The sequence below is a fragment of the Pan paniscus genome, chromosome 21 (assembly GCF_029289425.2).
Source record: "Pan paniscus chromosome 21, NHGRI_mPanPan1-v2.0_pri, whole genome shotgun sequence".
NCBI lineage: Eukaryota > Metazoa > Chordata > Mammalia > Primates > Hominidae > Pan > Pan paniscus.
In genome coordinates, this window is record NC_073270.2 from 51,370,591 (window position 1) to 51,385,327 (window position 14,737).

Genomic DNA, 14,737 nt, shown 5'->3' on the forward strand with positions numbered 1-14,737 from the left:
TAGAACCCGAGATAAAGAGTGGGAGTCCCCCAAGCACTGCTTTGGTCTCCTTAGCCTTGGTGCACCGCCATCCTATGCTCCCCAATCTCTCTGTAAGGTTCAGATTACTGTCTATCATTAGGATAATGAGTCCCAGGAAGTCCAGCAAGCCCAAGGCCACAAGAGAGTGAGAGGATATGATGTGACTGGAAGAGGGTGTTTCCTCTAGGATCACTTCTTCCTCACTTCTCTCCATTACCTGAGACCAGAGGCATCCTAGTGAGAGTGAGTGCCTGCACCAACCCCAAAGCTCCTCCTATCCAGCACCCACCAATATGGCTACTCCTCTGATGGGACCCATTTTGGGCCTCAGGATCTGACACTCCAGCACCTTCCATTAACTGAATAGTCCTTATCTTTCCCAAGCCCTCTTCCTTAGGGGCCGGTTCATTCTCTTTTCTTTAGATCAAGAGGAACACTAAGGGATGTGGAACAGGTGGTTCATGCTGCTGTTGCTAAGGAGTAATTGGCACAGAGTGGCTATGGGTCTTCCCTGTCGTCCTACTGTGAGTTGGTGGAAATTAATCAGTGGGGTACAGACTCTCCTACTCTGCAATCACAACTCCTCTGAAATGATCCTGGGGCTAGATCCAGGGTTGGGTCACATGTAGCTAACTGGGACGTGAAGCCAAATGTGAAGAGGTTTCAGGAGGATAGGCCATGCCCAGAGGCAGGAGTGCAGTGTTATGCTCCAGTCTAGTGCTTCTTGCTGGGCCATTCAATGAAAGAGACATCAGAGAAGAAAACTTCCTTCATCAGACCAGAGGCTGTGAGCCACCTCTGAGGCATCACCGGGCTCTGGGTATCTCAGGCTTGTCTTCACCTTTCTCAAGAGCTTCCCTTGGACAAGGAGGTCTTAGGAAAGAGATCATGATCAACCATCAACACAGACACCATCAGATGTACTCTGTGGGCTATAAGGGCATGATCTCCAAGAGACCTTATTTGGTGTTTCCTTGGATAGCCTCCCTTACCAAGCATCCTCTCAAGCCACCCCCAAACATGCCTACTAGACACTACAGGCATATCTTGTTTTATTGAGCCTTGCTCTATTGCACTTCACAGCTATAGCGTTTCATACAAATTGAAGGTTTGTGGCAACTCTGCATCGAGCAAGTCATCTGGCACCATTTTTCTAACAGCATGTGCTTACTTCATGTCTGTGTCACATTTTGGTAATTCTCAAAATATTTCAAACTTGCTAGGCGCAGTGGCTCACGCCTGCAATCTCAGCACTCGGGAGGCCAAGGCAGGTGAATCACCTGAGGTCAGGAGTTTGAGACCAGACTGACCAACATGGTGAAACTCCGTCTTTAATAAAAATACAAAATTATCTGAGTGTGGTGGCGCATGCCTGTAATCCCAGTTACTTGGGAGACTGAGGCAAGAGAATCGCTTGAACCTGGGAGGTGAAGGTTGCAGTGAGCCGAGATCTTGCCATAGCACTGCAGCCTGGGCAACAAGAGTGAAACTCCATCTTAAAAAAAAAATTTCAAACTTGTTTTATTATCATATCTGTTGTGATGATCTGTCATCCATAATCTTGGTTATTACTGTTGTAATTGTTTTGGGACACTATGAACTGCGCCCCTAAAAAATGATGAATTTAATGGATAAATGTTGTGTGTGTGTTCTGACTGCTCCAACAACTGGCCATTTCCCCATCTCTCTCCCTCTCCTCAGGCCTCTCTATTTCCTGAGACATAACAATATTAAAATTAGGCCAATTAATAACTCCACAATGTTCTCTACGTGTTCAAGTGATAGGAAGGGTTCTATGTCTCTCACTTTAAATGAAAAGCTGGAAATGATTACAGTTAGGAAGGCATGTCAACAGCCAAGATATGCCAAAAGCTAGGCCTCTTGTGCCAGTTAGCCAAGATATGAATGCAAAGGAAAAGTTGTTGAGGGAAATTAAAAGTGCTACTCTAGTGAACACATGGATGATAAGAAAGCAAAACAACCTTATTGCTGATATGGAGAAAATTTTAGTGGTCTGGGCAGAAGATCAAACTAACCACCACATTCCCTTAAGCCAAAAACCTAACCAGAGAAAGGCCCTAGCTCTCTCCAATATTATGAAGGCTGAAAGAGGTGAGAAAGCTGCAGAAGAAAAGTTGGAAGTTAGCAGAAATTATTTCATGAGGTTTAAAGAAAGAAGCCATCTCCGTAATATAAAAGTGCAAAGTGAAGCAGCAAGTGCTAACGTAGAAGTTGCAGCAAGTTACCCAGAAGATCTTGCAAAGTGATGAAGATGTCTACATTAAACAACAGATGTTCAGTGTGGAAAAATAAGCCTTCTGTAGGAAGAAGATGCCATCTAAGACTTTCATAACTAGAGAGCAAAAGTCAATGCCTGGCTTCGAAGCTTGAAAGGATAGGCTGACTCTCTTGTTAGGGGCTAATGCAGCTGGTGACTTTAAGTTAAAGGTAATGATGATCATTTACCATTCTGAAAATTCCAAGTCCCTTCAGAATTCTGCTAAATCTACTCTGCCTATAAATAAGACACCATCTTGATGATAGCACATCTATTTACAGCATGGTTCACTGAATATTTTGAGTCTACTTTTCACACCTAGACACATTTTGAGTCTACTTTTGACACCTAGACACCTACTGCTCAAATAAAAAATACTCATTCAAAATACTACTCCCATTGACAACGTGCCTGGTCACCCAAGAGCTCCGATGGAGATGTACAAGGAGATTAATATTGTTTTCATGCCTGCTAACACAATATACATTCTACAGCCCATGGCTCAAGAAGTGATCTTGACTTTCAAATCTTATTGTTTAAGAAATACATCTTATAAGGCTATAGGTGACATAGATAGTGATTCTTCTGATGGATCTGGGCAAAATAAATTGAAAACCTTCTGGAAATGATTCACCATTCTAGACGCCATTAAGAACATTCATGATCGACAGGAGGAGGTGAAAATATCATCACTAACAGGAGTTTGGAAGAAATTGATTCCAACCCTCATGGCTGACTTTGAGAGTTTCAAGACTTCATAGAGGAGCCCACTGCAGATGTGATAGAAATAGCAAGAGAACTAGAGTTAGAAGTTGAGCCTGAAAATGTGATTGAATTGCTGGAATCTCATGATAAAACTTGAATGGATGAAGGGTTACTTCTTTTTTTTTTAAGAGATAGGATCTCATTCAGTTGCCCAGGCTGGAGTACAGTGGCATGATCAGAGCTCACTGCAGTCTTGAACTCCTTGGCTTGAGCTATGCTCCCACCTCAGCTTCCCTGGTAGCTAGAACTACAGGCATGCACTACTGCCCTTGGCTTTTTTTTTGGAAAGACAAGGTCTAGCTAAGTTCCCCAGGCTGATCTCAAGTTCCTGGCCTCAAGTGATCCCCTCCTACCTCGGCCTCCCGAAGTGCTGAGATTATTATAGGCATGAGCCATGGCACCCAGTCAAGGAGTTGCTTCTTATGGATGAGCAATGAAAGTGGCTTCTTGAATTAGAAACTTCTCCTGGTAAGGATGCTGAAAACATTTTTGCTACTTGGGAGGCTGGGGCAGGAGGATCACTTGAACCCAGGAGTTTGAGGCTGCAGTGAGCTATGATCCTTGCCACTGCACTCTAGCCTGGGTGTTAAGACAAGACCCTGTCTCTTAAAAAAAAAAAATAGCAACTCCTCATCCATGAAAGTTGTATCATTAGACTGTTGAAATGACAACAAAGGATTTAAAATGTTACATAAACTTATGATAAAGCAGTAGCGGGATTTGAGAAGATTGACTCCAATTTTGAAAGAAATTCTTCCGTGGAAAGAAATTCAAACAACATCACATGCTACAGAGAAATCTTTCATGAAAGAAATAGTCAACTGATGCAGCAAACTTTATTGTTGTCTTATTTTAAGAAATTTCCATAGCCACTTTAGTAACCACCACCCTGGTCAGTCAGCAGCCATCAACATTGAGGCAAGACTCTCTACCAGCAAAACAATTATGACTCACTGAAGGTCAGATGATCACTAGCATTTTTAGCAGTAAAATACTTTTAATTATATACACTGTTTTTAACATATAATACTATTGCACACTTAATAGATTATGGTGTAGTGTAAACATAACTTTTATATGCAGCAGGAAACCAAAAATATGTGTGATTCTCTTTATTGTGGCAGTTGGATCCAAACTTGATCTCCAATGTATATCTGCATTAAGAGAGGCAAAGTTAGCCAGGCACAGTGGCTCATGCCTGTAATTCCAGCATTTTGGGAGGCCGAGGTAGGTGGATCACCTGAGGTCAGGAGTTTGAGACCAGCCTGGCCAATGTGGTGAAACCTCATCTCTACTAAAAATACAAAAATTAGCCAGGCGTGGTGGCGCACACCTGTAGTCCCAGCTACTCAGGAGGCTGAGGCAGGAGAATCGCTTGAACCTGGGAGGCAGAGGTTGCAGTGAGCCGAGATTGCACCACTGCACTCCAGCCTGGGTGACAGAGGGAGACTCCATCTCAAAATAAACAAACAGAAAAACAATGAGAAGCAAAGTTACCTGCCAGTGGCCACATGGAGAGTAAACTTCCATGTCCAAATCCAGAACACTTTGCCATGTAAACACACTATGGGTTCCAAACTGCTCTATTTCCTGTCACTGGTGCAAGTGCCATGAACTATGAATTTTACTAGAAGCAGTTGCTCCAATCACTGGTGTCCTGACCTATGTTCCAGAGAGCTCTCTGGACAGCCTACCCTGCCCCAGGGAACTCAGAGGCTACACCTAGAATATTGCAGCTGGAAAGGGTGCCTATTTGGTTATGACTGTGTGCTCTGTCTTATATGGAAGCATCTGTATACCTCCATATTATTTACAGTAGGGTGGTGAGGAATCCTGGAAGACTTTGAACTTCATGGAGATGTAGGAGGAATCAAATGCCTATTCTGCCAAAATCTGGATCTCCAAAATGTTAAGTCCTAGTCATCAGAGAATCACAGATGAGGGTCTGGCCTGTTGGTGACCACATGCATAGTCTTATGATTCCCACTGCTTTTGCATTATTTGTTCTCTTCCTATGCTCCAGACATGCTCCTTCAAGATGGCGAATGCAGATGGGAGGACCCTAAAAGAATACTCCCCACCTCCGATGTCACGGTATTGGCCAGCTCCTGCATCATTTCCATACTTTGGCCACAGCTGATGCTCATAGTGAGTCCGTAACTGATGCTGTCATCAGCAATATGTGCCCCACCCAACCTCTAGTTCATCCTAACAAACCTAGGATGCCTAAATCATGCAGTACAGAAGGTTATCTGAAATGCAAGGGTTGGGTTTAGGTGCTAAGTGCAATATCTATCACCAAGAAAAGTCCATTAGCCAAAAATATAGTTGAAATAACTATGACATGAAGCATTCAAAGATAGTCTTCTATCCAGAGGAAGTCTCTTATAACTCTCCCATTAAATATACATTCTTTAGGATTATACCCATCAGTTAATGTGTCCAGTGTCTTAACTTGGGAAGAGTTCACTTCCTGAAAATTTTTAGTGACAGAGGGTAAAATGTAGCAGTAAGTATCTGAGTGAAAGGGCACTAAACTTCAGATTTCTGAGGCTATTCTGGATCATTGTGGCTAGTACATGGTGACACCTTGCCATGTTGATTCAAGTATTCTATTATTTAAAGTCTTCTTGGATTATAGTTTTTAAATTAATTTATGTTTTAATTGACAAAAAATTATATATATTTATCATGTACAATATGATGTTTTGAAACCTGGATACATTGTGGAATGATATTGTGGAATGACTAAATCTAACTAATATATGCATTACCTCACTTATTTTTTATGGTGAGAACACTCAAAATCCACTCTCTTAGTAATCTTCAGGAATACAATACATTAACTGTAGTCCCCATGTTGTACAGCAAATCTCTTAGCTCACTTCTCCTATCTAACTGAAATATTGTATCTCCAACATCTCCCCAGCGTCCAGCCCTCAGACCCCGGTAGACACCATTCTACCTTGTTCCTGTGAATTGAATTTCTTTAGATTTCATATTAAAGTGAGATTATGTGATATTTATCTTTCTGTGCCTGCTTATTTTACTTAACATAATGCTCTCTAGGTTCGTCATGTTGTTGCAAATGACAGGATTTCCTTCTTTTTAAAAGCTGAGTAATATTTTATTATTTATATATGTTGATGCTTCCACATCTTGGCTGTTATGAATAACACTGCAATGAACATGGAGTGCAGATATCTCTTTGGCATACTGATTTTATGTTCTTTAGATATATACCCAGTAGTCTAATTGCTGGATAATATGGTAATTCTATTTTTGTTTTTTTTAGGAACTTCCATACTATTCTCCATATGGGTATACTAATTTGCATTCACACCAACAGTGGGCAAGAATTCCCTTTTCTTCACATCCTTGCCAGCCCCTAGGATAGTCTGTCTAATTGATAATAACCATTCCAACAGGTAGGTGTGAGGTGATAACTCATCATGGTTTTAATTTGCATTTCTCTGATGATTAGTGATGTTGAGCATTTTTTTTTCATCTACCTATTGGCTATGCATATGTCTTCTTTTGGTCCTTTGCCAATTTTTTAATCAGGTTGTTTGCTTGCTGGTGAGTTGTTTGAGTTCCTTACATATTTTGGATATTAGCCCTTATCAGATGCATGGTTTCTAAGTATTTTCTCCCATTCCATAGGTTGTCTCTTAACTCTGTTAGTTGTTTTCTCTGTGGTTTGATATTATCCCACTTGTCTATTTTTGGTTCTCATTGCCTAGACCAATGTAATGGAGCTTTCCTTCTATGTTTTCTTCTAGTACTTTTACAGTTTTAGGTTTTACATTTAATTATTTAATCCATTTAGAATTGATTTTTGTATATGATGTGAAATTAGGGTCCAATTTCATTCTTCTGCATGCGAGCATCCAGTTTTGCCAAGAACTTTTATTGAAGAGGCTGTTCTTTGCCAGTTGAGTTTTATTGGTATCTTTGTCAAAATCAGTTGACCATAAATGATTCTGTTTGTTTCTAGGTTCTCTGTCATATTCCTTTGATCTATGTTTCTGCTTTAAATGCCAGCATTATACTGTTTTGATTTTTATAACTTTGTAATATTCTTTAAAACCAGGTAGTGTGATATGTTCAGCTTTCTTGTTTTTGCCCAAGATAGTTCTAGCAATTTGGGATCTTTGTGATTCCATATAAATTTTAAGGTTTTTTTTCTATTTCTGTGAAAAATGTCATTGGAATTTTGATATGATTGCATTGCATCTGTAGATCACTTTGGGTAGTATGGACATTTTAACAATATTATTAATTCTTCCAATCTGTGAAAACAATATCTCCACTTATTTGTGTCTTCAATTTCTTTCATCAATGTTTCAGTTTCCAGTGTACAAGTTTTTAACCTCCTTGTTTAAATTTATTTCTAAGTATCTTTTTTTGGGTAGCTATTGTAAATGGGATTGTTTCCTAGACTTCCTTTTTGATAGTTCATTTTTTCCTTTTTGATAGTTCATTTTTACTGTATAGAAATGCTACTGATTTTTTGTATGTTGATTTTATGCCCTGCAACTTTATCAAATTTGTCCATTATTTCTAAACAGTTGTTTTAGGGTTTTCTGCATATCAGAGCATGTCATCTGCAAACAAGGACAAATTAACCTCTTTCTTTTCAGTCTGAATGCTTTTTATTTTTTTTTATTTTTTTTATTTTTATTTTTTGAGATGGAGTCTCGCTCTGTCACCCAGGCTGGAGTGCAATGGCACGATCTCGGCTCACTGCAAGCTTCGCCTCCTGGATTCACACCATTCTCCTGCCTCAGCCTCCCGAGTAGCTGGGACTACAGGCACCCGCCACCGCACCCGGCTAATTTTTTTTTGTATTTTTAGTAGAGACGGGGTTTCACCGTGGTCTCGATCTCCTGACCTTGTGATCCGCCCGCCTCAGCCTCCCAAAGTACTAGGATTACAGGCGTGAGCCACCGCGCCCAGCTCTTGTATTCTCTGCCTAATTGCTCCAGCTAGCACTTTCAGTACTATGTTGAATAGAAGTGACAAGAAAGAGTGGGCATCCTTGCCTTATTCCTGACATTAGAGGAAAAGTTTTCAACTTTACACCATTAAGCCTGATATAAGCTGTAGGCTTTTCATATATGGCCTTCATTGAATTGAGGTACGTTCCTCCTTTACCTAATTTGTTGAAAGTTCTTATCATGACAGCGTGTTGAATTTTGTCAAATGTTTTTTCTGCATCTGAGGAGATGATCATATGGTTTTTGTCCTTTGTTATATTAATGTGGTGTATCACATTTCTAGATTTGTATATGTTGTATTATCGTTGGATCCTAGAGATAAATCCCACTTGATTTTGGTACATAATATATTTCATGTGTTATTGAATTAGTTGGCTAGTACTTCGTTAAAGATTCTTATATATGTTCTATTAGGCTGTTCTTGCGTTGCAAAAAGGAATACTCAAGATTGGGTAATTTATAAAGAAAAGAGGCTTACTTGGCTCACGGTTCTGCAGGCTGTGCAAGCATAGTGCCAGAATGTGTTTGGATTCTGGGGAGGCCTCAGGGAGCTTTTACTCATGGCAGAAGGCAAAGCAGGAGCAGGCACCTCACATGGCCAGAGTGCGAGCAAGAGAGAGAGGGGGCAGGGAGGTGCCACACACTTTTAAACAACCAGATCTCATGAGAACTCATCATCATGAGGACAGCACCAAGCCATGAGGGGTCTGCCCCCATGACCCAAACACTTCCCAGCAGGCCCCACCTCCAACACTGGGGATAACAATTCAACATGAGAATTGGTTGGAACAAATATTCAAACCATATATATTCACTATGGGTATTGGCCTATAATTTTCTTTCTTTTTTTTTTTTTCTCACGCTTAATTCACTTTATTTTTCTTGTATAAAAACCCTATGTTGTAGCCACAGCTGGAGCCTGAGTCCACTGCACGGAGACTCTGGTGTGGGTCTTGACGAGGTGGTCAGTGAATTCCTCATAGGGGGACCTGGTAAATACAGTCTCCTTCCAGAGGTCGGGGGTCAGGTAGCTGTAGGTCTTAGAAATGGCATCAAAGGTGGCCTTGGCGAAGTTGCCCAGGGTGGCAGTGCAGCCCCGGGCTGAGGTGTAGCAGTCATTGATACCAGCCATCATGAGCAGCTTCTTAGGCACAGGTGCGGAGACGATGCCAGTGCCCCTGGGTGCAGGGATGAGGCGCACCAGCACAGAGCCGCAGCGGCCTGTCACCTTGCAAGGGACGATGTGGGGCTTGCCGATCTTGTTGCCCCAGTAGCCTCTGCACACGGGGACAATGGAGAGCTTGGCCAGGATGATGGCCCCACGGATGGCGGTGGCCACCTCCTTGGAGCACTTAACACCCAGACCGACGTGGCCATTGTAGTCCCCGATAGCAACAAACACCTTGAACCTGGTGCGCTGGCCGGCACGGGTCTGCTTCTGCACTGGCATAATCTTCAAAACCTCATCCTTGAGAGAGGCCCCCAGGAAAAAGTCAATGATCTCTGATTCCTTAATGGGCAGGGAGAAGAGATATATCTCCTCCAGGGACTTGATCTTCATGTCCTTGACCGAGCGGCCCAACTTGGTGACAGGCATCCACTCCTTATCCTCGGCCTTGCCTTCGCGAGCTCCGCGGCCTTGGCCCCGGCCCCGTCCACGGCCGCGACCCCGGCCCCGGATGCCACTGCCGAAACCTCCGCGGAAGCCACCGCGGTTCCCCATCCCAGGGCCACCAGGGCCTCCGGGTCCCCCCGCCGCACCGGCGTCATCCGCCATTTGGTGTTTTCTCGGAAAAGAAGTAATTTTCTTTATCTGTAGTGTCTTTGTCTGGATTTAGTATAGAGGTAATGCTCACCTTGTAAAATGAGTTTGGATGTATTTCCTCTTCTTCCATTTTTTGGAAGATTTTGGAAGGATCAATATTAATTCTTTATAAATGTTTGGTAGAATTCAGCAGTAAAGTCATCAAATCCTGGGCTCTTTTTTTTGATAGGAGGCTTTTATTATTGATTCAATCTCCTTACTTTTTATTGGTCCTTTCAGATTTCCAGTTTCTTCATGATTCAGTTTTGATAGGTTTATGTGTCTAGGAATTTATCCATTTCTTCTTGCTTGTATAATTTTTTGGTATGTAATTGTTTATAGTAGTCTCTTACAGTACATTGTTGTTTATCTGGTATCAGTTATGTCTTTTTTCTCTGTGATTTCATTTATTTTAGTCTTTTCCCTTTATTTTTCATAGTCTACCTAAAGTTTTGTCAATTTTATTTAGCTTTTCAAACACCTGACTCTTAGTTTCACTGATCTTTTCTATTATTTTTCTATTTTATTTATCTATTACATCTATTTTTGCTCTGGTCTTTATTATTTTTTTCCTTCTGCTAAATTTGGACTTGTTTGTTCTTGTTTTTCTACTTCCTTGAGGTATAACATTAGATTATTTCAGATATTTCTTCTTTTTTGATGTGGATATTTATTGCTTATCTAAACTTTCCTCTTAGAGTTGCTTTTGCTGCATCTCCTAAGTTTTAGTATGCTGTGTTTACAGTTTTGTTTGTCTCAAGATATTTTTAAATTTCCCTTTTAATTTCTTCATTGACCCACTGGTTATTCGGAGCATGTTGTTCAATTTCCATGTGTTTGTGAATTTTCAGAAATTCCTCCTCTTATTGATTTCTAGTTTTATACCATTGTGGTCAGAAAATATAGTTCATATGACTTCAGTCTTTGTAAATTTGTTGAAACTTATTTTATGGTCAAATATATTATCTATCCTGGAAAATGTTCCACGTGCACTTGAGAAGAAAATATATTCAGCTGCTGTTGGATGGAATGTTCTGTATGTGTTTGTTAGCTCATTTGGTCTAAAATCTAGTTCAAGTGTGTTGTTTTCTTGTTGATTTTCTGTCTACATGATCTGCTCATTGCTGAAAGTGGGGTATTAGAGTCCCCTATTATTATACATTATAGTGTAACTCTCCCTTCAGATCTTTTAATATTTCCTTTATATTTAGATGCTTCAATATTGGATGAATACATATTTATCATCATTATATTTTCTTGATGAATTGACCTCTTTATCATTGTACAATCATTTTCTTTGTCCTGTATTACAGTTTTTGACTTAAGGTCTATTTTGTCAATATAAACATAGCTACCCTTGAGTTCTTTTGGTTTCTCTACCTTTTTCCACCTCTTTACCTTCAGTCTATGTGTGTCCTTAAAGGTGAAGTGAGTCTTTTTCAGGCAGCATATAAATGGGCCTTGTTTTTTATCTATTCAGTCACTCTATGCCTTTTGATTGGAGAATTTAATCTATTACATTCAAAGCAATTGTTGAGAAGGAAGGGCTTACTACTGCCATTTTGTTAGTTGTTTTCTGGTTATTTCGCAGATCCTTTATTCTTCCTGTCTTACTGGCTTCCATTGTGGTTTGATGGTTTTCTGTGGTGTGATTTGAATCTGTTCTTTTAATCTTATGTATGTGTGCTATTGGTTTTCACTTTGTGTTTACCATGAGGCTTTCAAAAAACATCTTAGAGTTATAATAAACTATTTTAAGCTGATAACAATTTAACTTCGATAACATAAAAAACTATAAGCTTTTTTGGGCGGAGCGGTGGTGGGTGATGGGTGCAGTGGCTCATGCCTTTAATCCCAGCACTTTGGAGGCCAAGGCAGGTGGATCACTTGAGGCCAGCCTGGCCAACATAGAAAATCTCATCTCTGCTAAAAATACAAAAAGTTAGTTGGGCGTAGTTGCACATGCCTGTAATCCCAGCTACTCAGGAGGTTGAGGCACACAAGAATCACTGGAACCCAGAAGGCAGAGGTGGCAGTGAGCCGAGATCATTCCACTGCACTCCAGCCTGGGCAATAGAGCAAGACTCTGTCTCAACAACAACAAAAAAAATACGGTACACTTTTTCTCTACTACCACCATGTCCTGCATTTTAAATTTTTGATATCACAGTTTACATCTTTTTATATTGTGTGTCCCTGAAAAATTATTGTGGCTATTAATTTTAATAATACCTTTGTCTTTCAACCTTCGTACTAAAGATATATGTGATTTGCACACCACCATTCAGTATTAGAGTATTCTGAATTTGACTGTGTGCTTACTTTGACCGTTAAGTTTTATATGTTTTATGTTGCTAATTAGTATATTTTACTTTAAGCTTGAATATTCCCTTTAGTATTTCTTGTAAAATCAGCCTGGTGATGGTGAACTCCCTCAGCTTTTGTTTGTCTGGGAATGTCTTTATCTCTCCTTCATTTCTGAAGGATAGCTTTGCAGGGTATAGTATTTGGGCTTGACAGGTTTTTTTCCTCCAGCATTTTAAATATAATATATCATCCCACTCGCTCCTGGCATGTAAGGTATCTGCCAAGAAATCTGCTACTAACCTTATTGGAACTTTATTATATGAGATTTTTTTATTTTCTCTTGCTGCTTTCAGGATCCTCTCTTTGTCCTTAATTTTTGACAGTTTGGTTATCAAATGTCCTGGTGTAGTCTTGTTTAGATTGAATTTCATTGGACAATTTTGACCTTCCTGTACCTGGATATTTATATTTGTCTCCCAATTTGGAAATTTTTCTGCTAATATTACTTTAAATAACTTTTCTACCCCTTTGTCTTTCTCTTCTCCTTCATGAACTCCCATAACTTGGTATTTGATCTTTTGATGCTGTCCCATAAACCCTGTAAGCTTTCTTTTTTGTTGTTGTTGAGTTTTGTTTGTTTGCTTGCTTGGGGCTTGCTTGTTTTTGAGACAGGGCCTGAGTTCTGTCACCCAGGCTGGAGTGCAGTGGCACAATCATGGCTCACTGCAGCCTTGACCTCCCAGGCTCAAGTGACACTCCCACCTCAGCCCCCCAAGCAGCTGGAGCTGGGACTACAGATGCATGCCACCATGCCCAGCTAATTTTTTTTGTAGAGGGCAGGGGTCTCACTTTGTTGCCCAGGCTAGTCTCAAACTCCTGGGCTCAAGTGATACTCCCACCTCAGCCTCCCAAAATGCTGGGATTACAGGTATGAGCCACTACACCCAGCAATCTTATAAGTTTTCTTTATTCCTTCTCATTCTCTTTTTCTTCTCTGACTGTATATTTTCAAATAACCTATCTTTAAGTTCACAAATGCTTTCTTCTGCTCAATTTCTTATCTATTCCATTTTTCATTTCATTGTATTTTTTAGCTCCAGTTTGATTGATATTTGATTTCTGTTTGATATGTTCTATAATTTCAATCTCTCATTAAATTTATCATTTTGGTCATTTTATTGTTTGCCTGATTTGATTGAATTGTTTCTCTGTATTTTCTTGAAGTTCACTGAGTTTCCTTAAAACAATTATTTTGAATTGTCTGTCAGGCAGTTCATATATCTCCATTCCTTTGGTATCAGCTACTAAGAGATCACTGTATTCTTTGGTGTTCTCCTTGTATTTTTTTTTCTTATTGCCTTACATTAATGTGTGTGCATTTGAAGAAATAAGGACATTCAGTCTTTGAAGACTAGTTTTTTCTGGGGAAGCCCTTCATCAGTCATCCGGAGGTTCGGGAGAGGCCATTTGGCATGATCCAAGGTCATACTTGCTGCTAGAGTCCTCAGGCAGGCTGGCCTGGTTCCTGGGTCAGGAGGTGGGTGGGCCTGGTGCTTGAGTCCACAGGGTTGGGCCTGAAGGCTGGATCCACTGGGGTGAATCTGTTGATTGGGTCTGCAGGAATGGTGTTGGAGCCAGGGTTCATGAAGGCAGGCCTGGACCTTGTATCAATGAAGGCTAGCCTCATGCCTGGGTATGCAGGAGCTAACCTGGCTCTGGGATGGGCCGTGAGCCTGAATCTACAGGGTCTGGCCAAGTTCTGGGAGGGGGATGGCACCTGGGACTATTGAGATGGGTCTGGAGCCTGAGTACCTCATGGCTGTCCTGGAGCTTATGTCTGCAGGGGTGTTCTTGGAGCCTCAGCCTATGGGATCCAGCCTAGAACTGAGTTCTACTGGGGTGGGCCTGGACCCTGGATCTGCTGTATCAGGCCTGGACTCTGGGTTCACTGGACCTTGGGTGCACATGGACTGGCCTGGAGCCTACAGTCAACCTGGTACTGGGGCTAGTGTGGAGTTTGGTTCACAAGGGCTGGTCTGGAGCCTCAGATCATGGGCACTGACCTGGTGCCTAGAGTCACTGGAGCTGTCCTGGAGCCTAGAGCCAAGAAGCCTGGTCCAGCTCTGGAGTCTACTGAGACTCTTGGACCTCCAGTCAAATGGAGGGTGGTGCTATGGAGACTGGCCTGGCACTGTGCAGGCCTGAGCCTGTGTCTGTGGGTATCTTCCTGGTGTTTAAGGCCAGGGATGCTGATCTGGCACTGGAATGGGTGGGAAGCCTGAGGCCACGGGGGTTGGCTTAGTACTGAGTGGTCCTGGATCTTGTATTTGTAGAGCCTGGCCTGGAGGCTGAGTCTGCACATGCTGGTCTGAGGAGTAGGGCTGTGGGAATCAACCTGGTGCTGAGGTAGACTTGAAGCCTGAAGCTATGAGGGCCAGCCCAGTGCTGGAGAAGGTCCAGAGCTTAGGGCCTTGGGGTCTGCCTGGCCCTGGGATGGGCTTGGAACATGATTCTGTTGGGGCTAGCCTGAAGCTAGGACTGCTGGGGCCTGTCTGCCACTGG

The 14,737-nt window shown here is 41.6% G+C and overlaps 1 protein-coding gene across 1 annotated transcript; it reads right to left on the reverse strand.

The window, feature by feature from the left end:
• Nucleotides 1-8,604: 8,604 nt before the first annotated feature.
• Nucleotides 8,605-9,856, reverse strand: LOC100994687 (small ribosomal subunit protein uS5-like). Its single transcript, XM_034947357.3, has one exon. It carries the CDS (start codon nucleotides 9,839-9,841, stop codon nucleotides 8,960-8,962), a length of 882 nt encoding a protein of 293 aa, XP_034803248.2. The 5' UTR covers nucleotides 9,842-9,856; the 3' UTR covers nucleotides 8,605-8,959.
• Nucleotides 9,857-14,737: the final 4,881 nt, after the last annotated feature.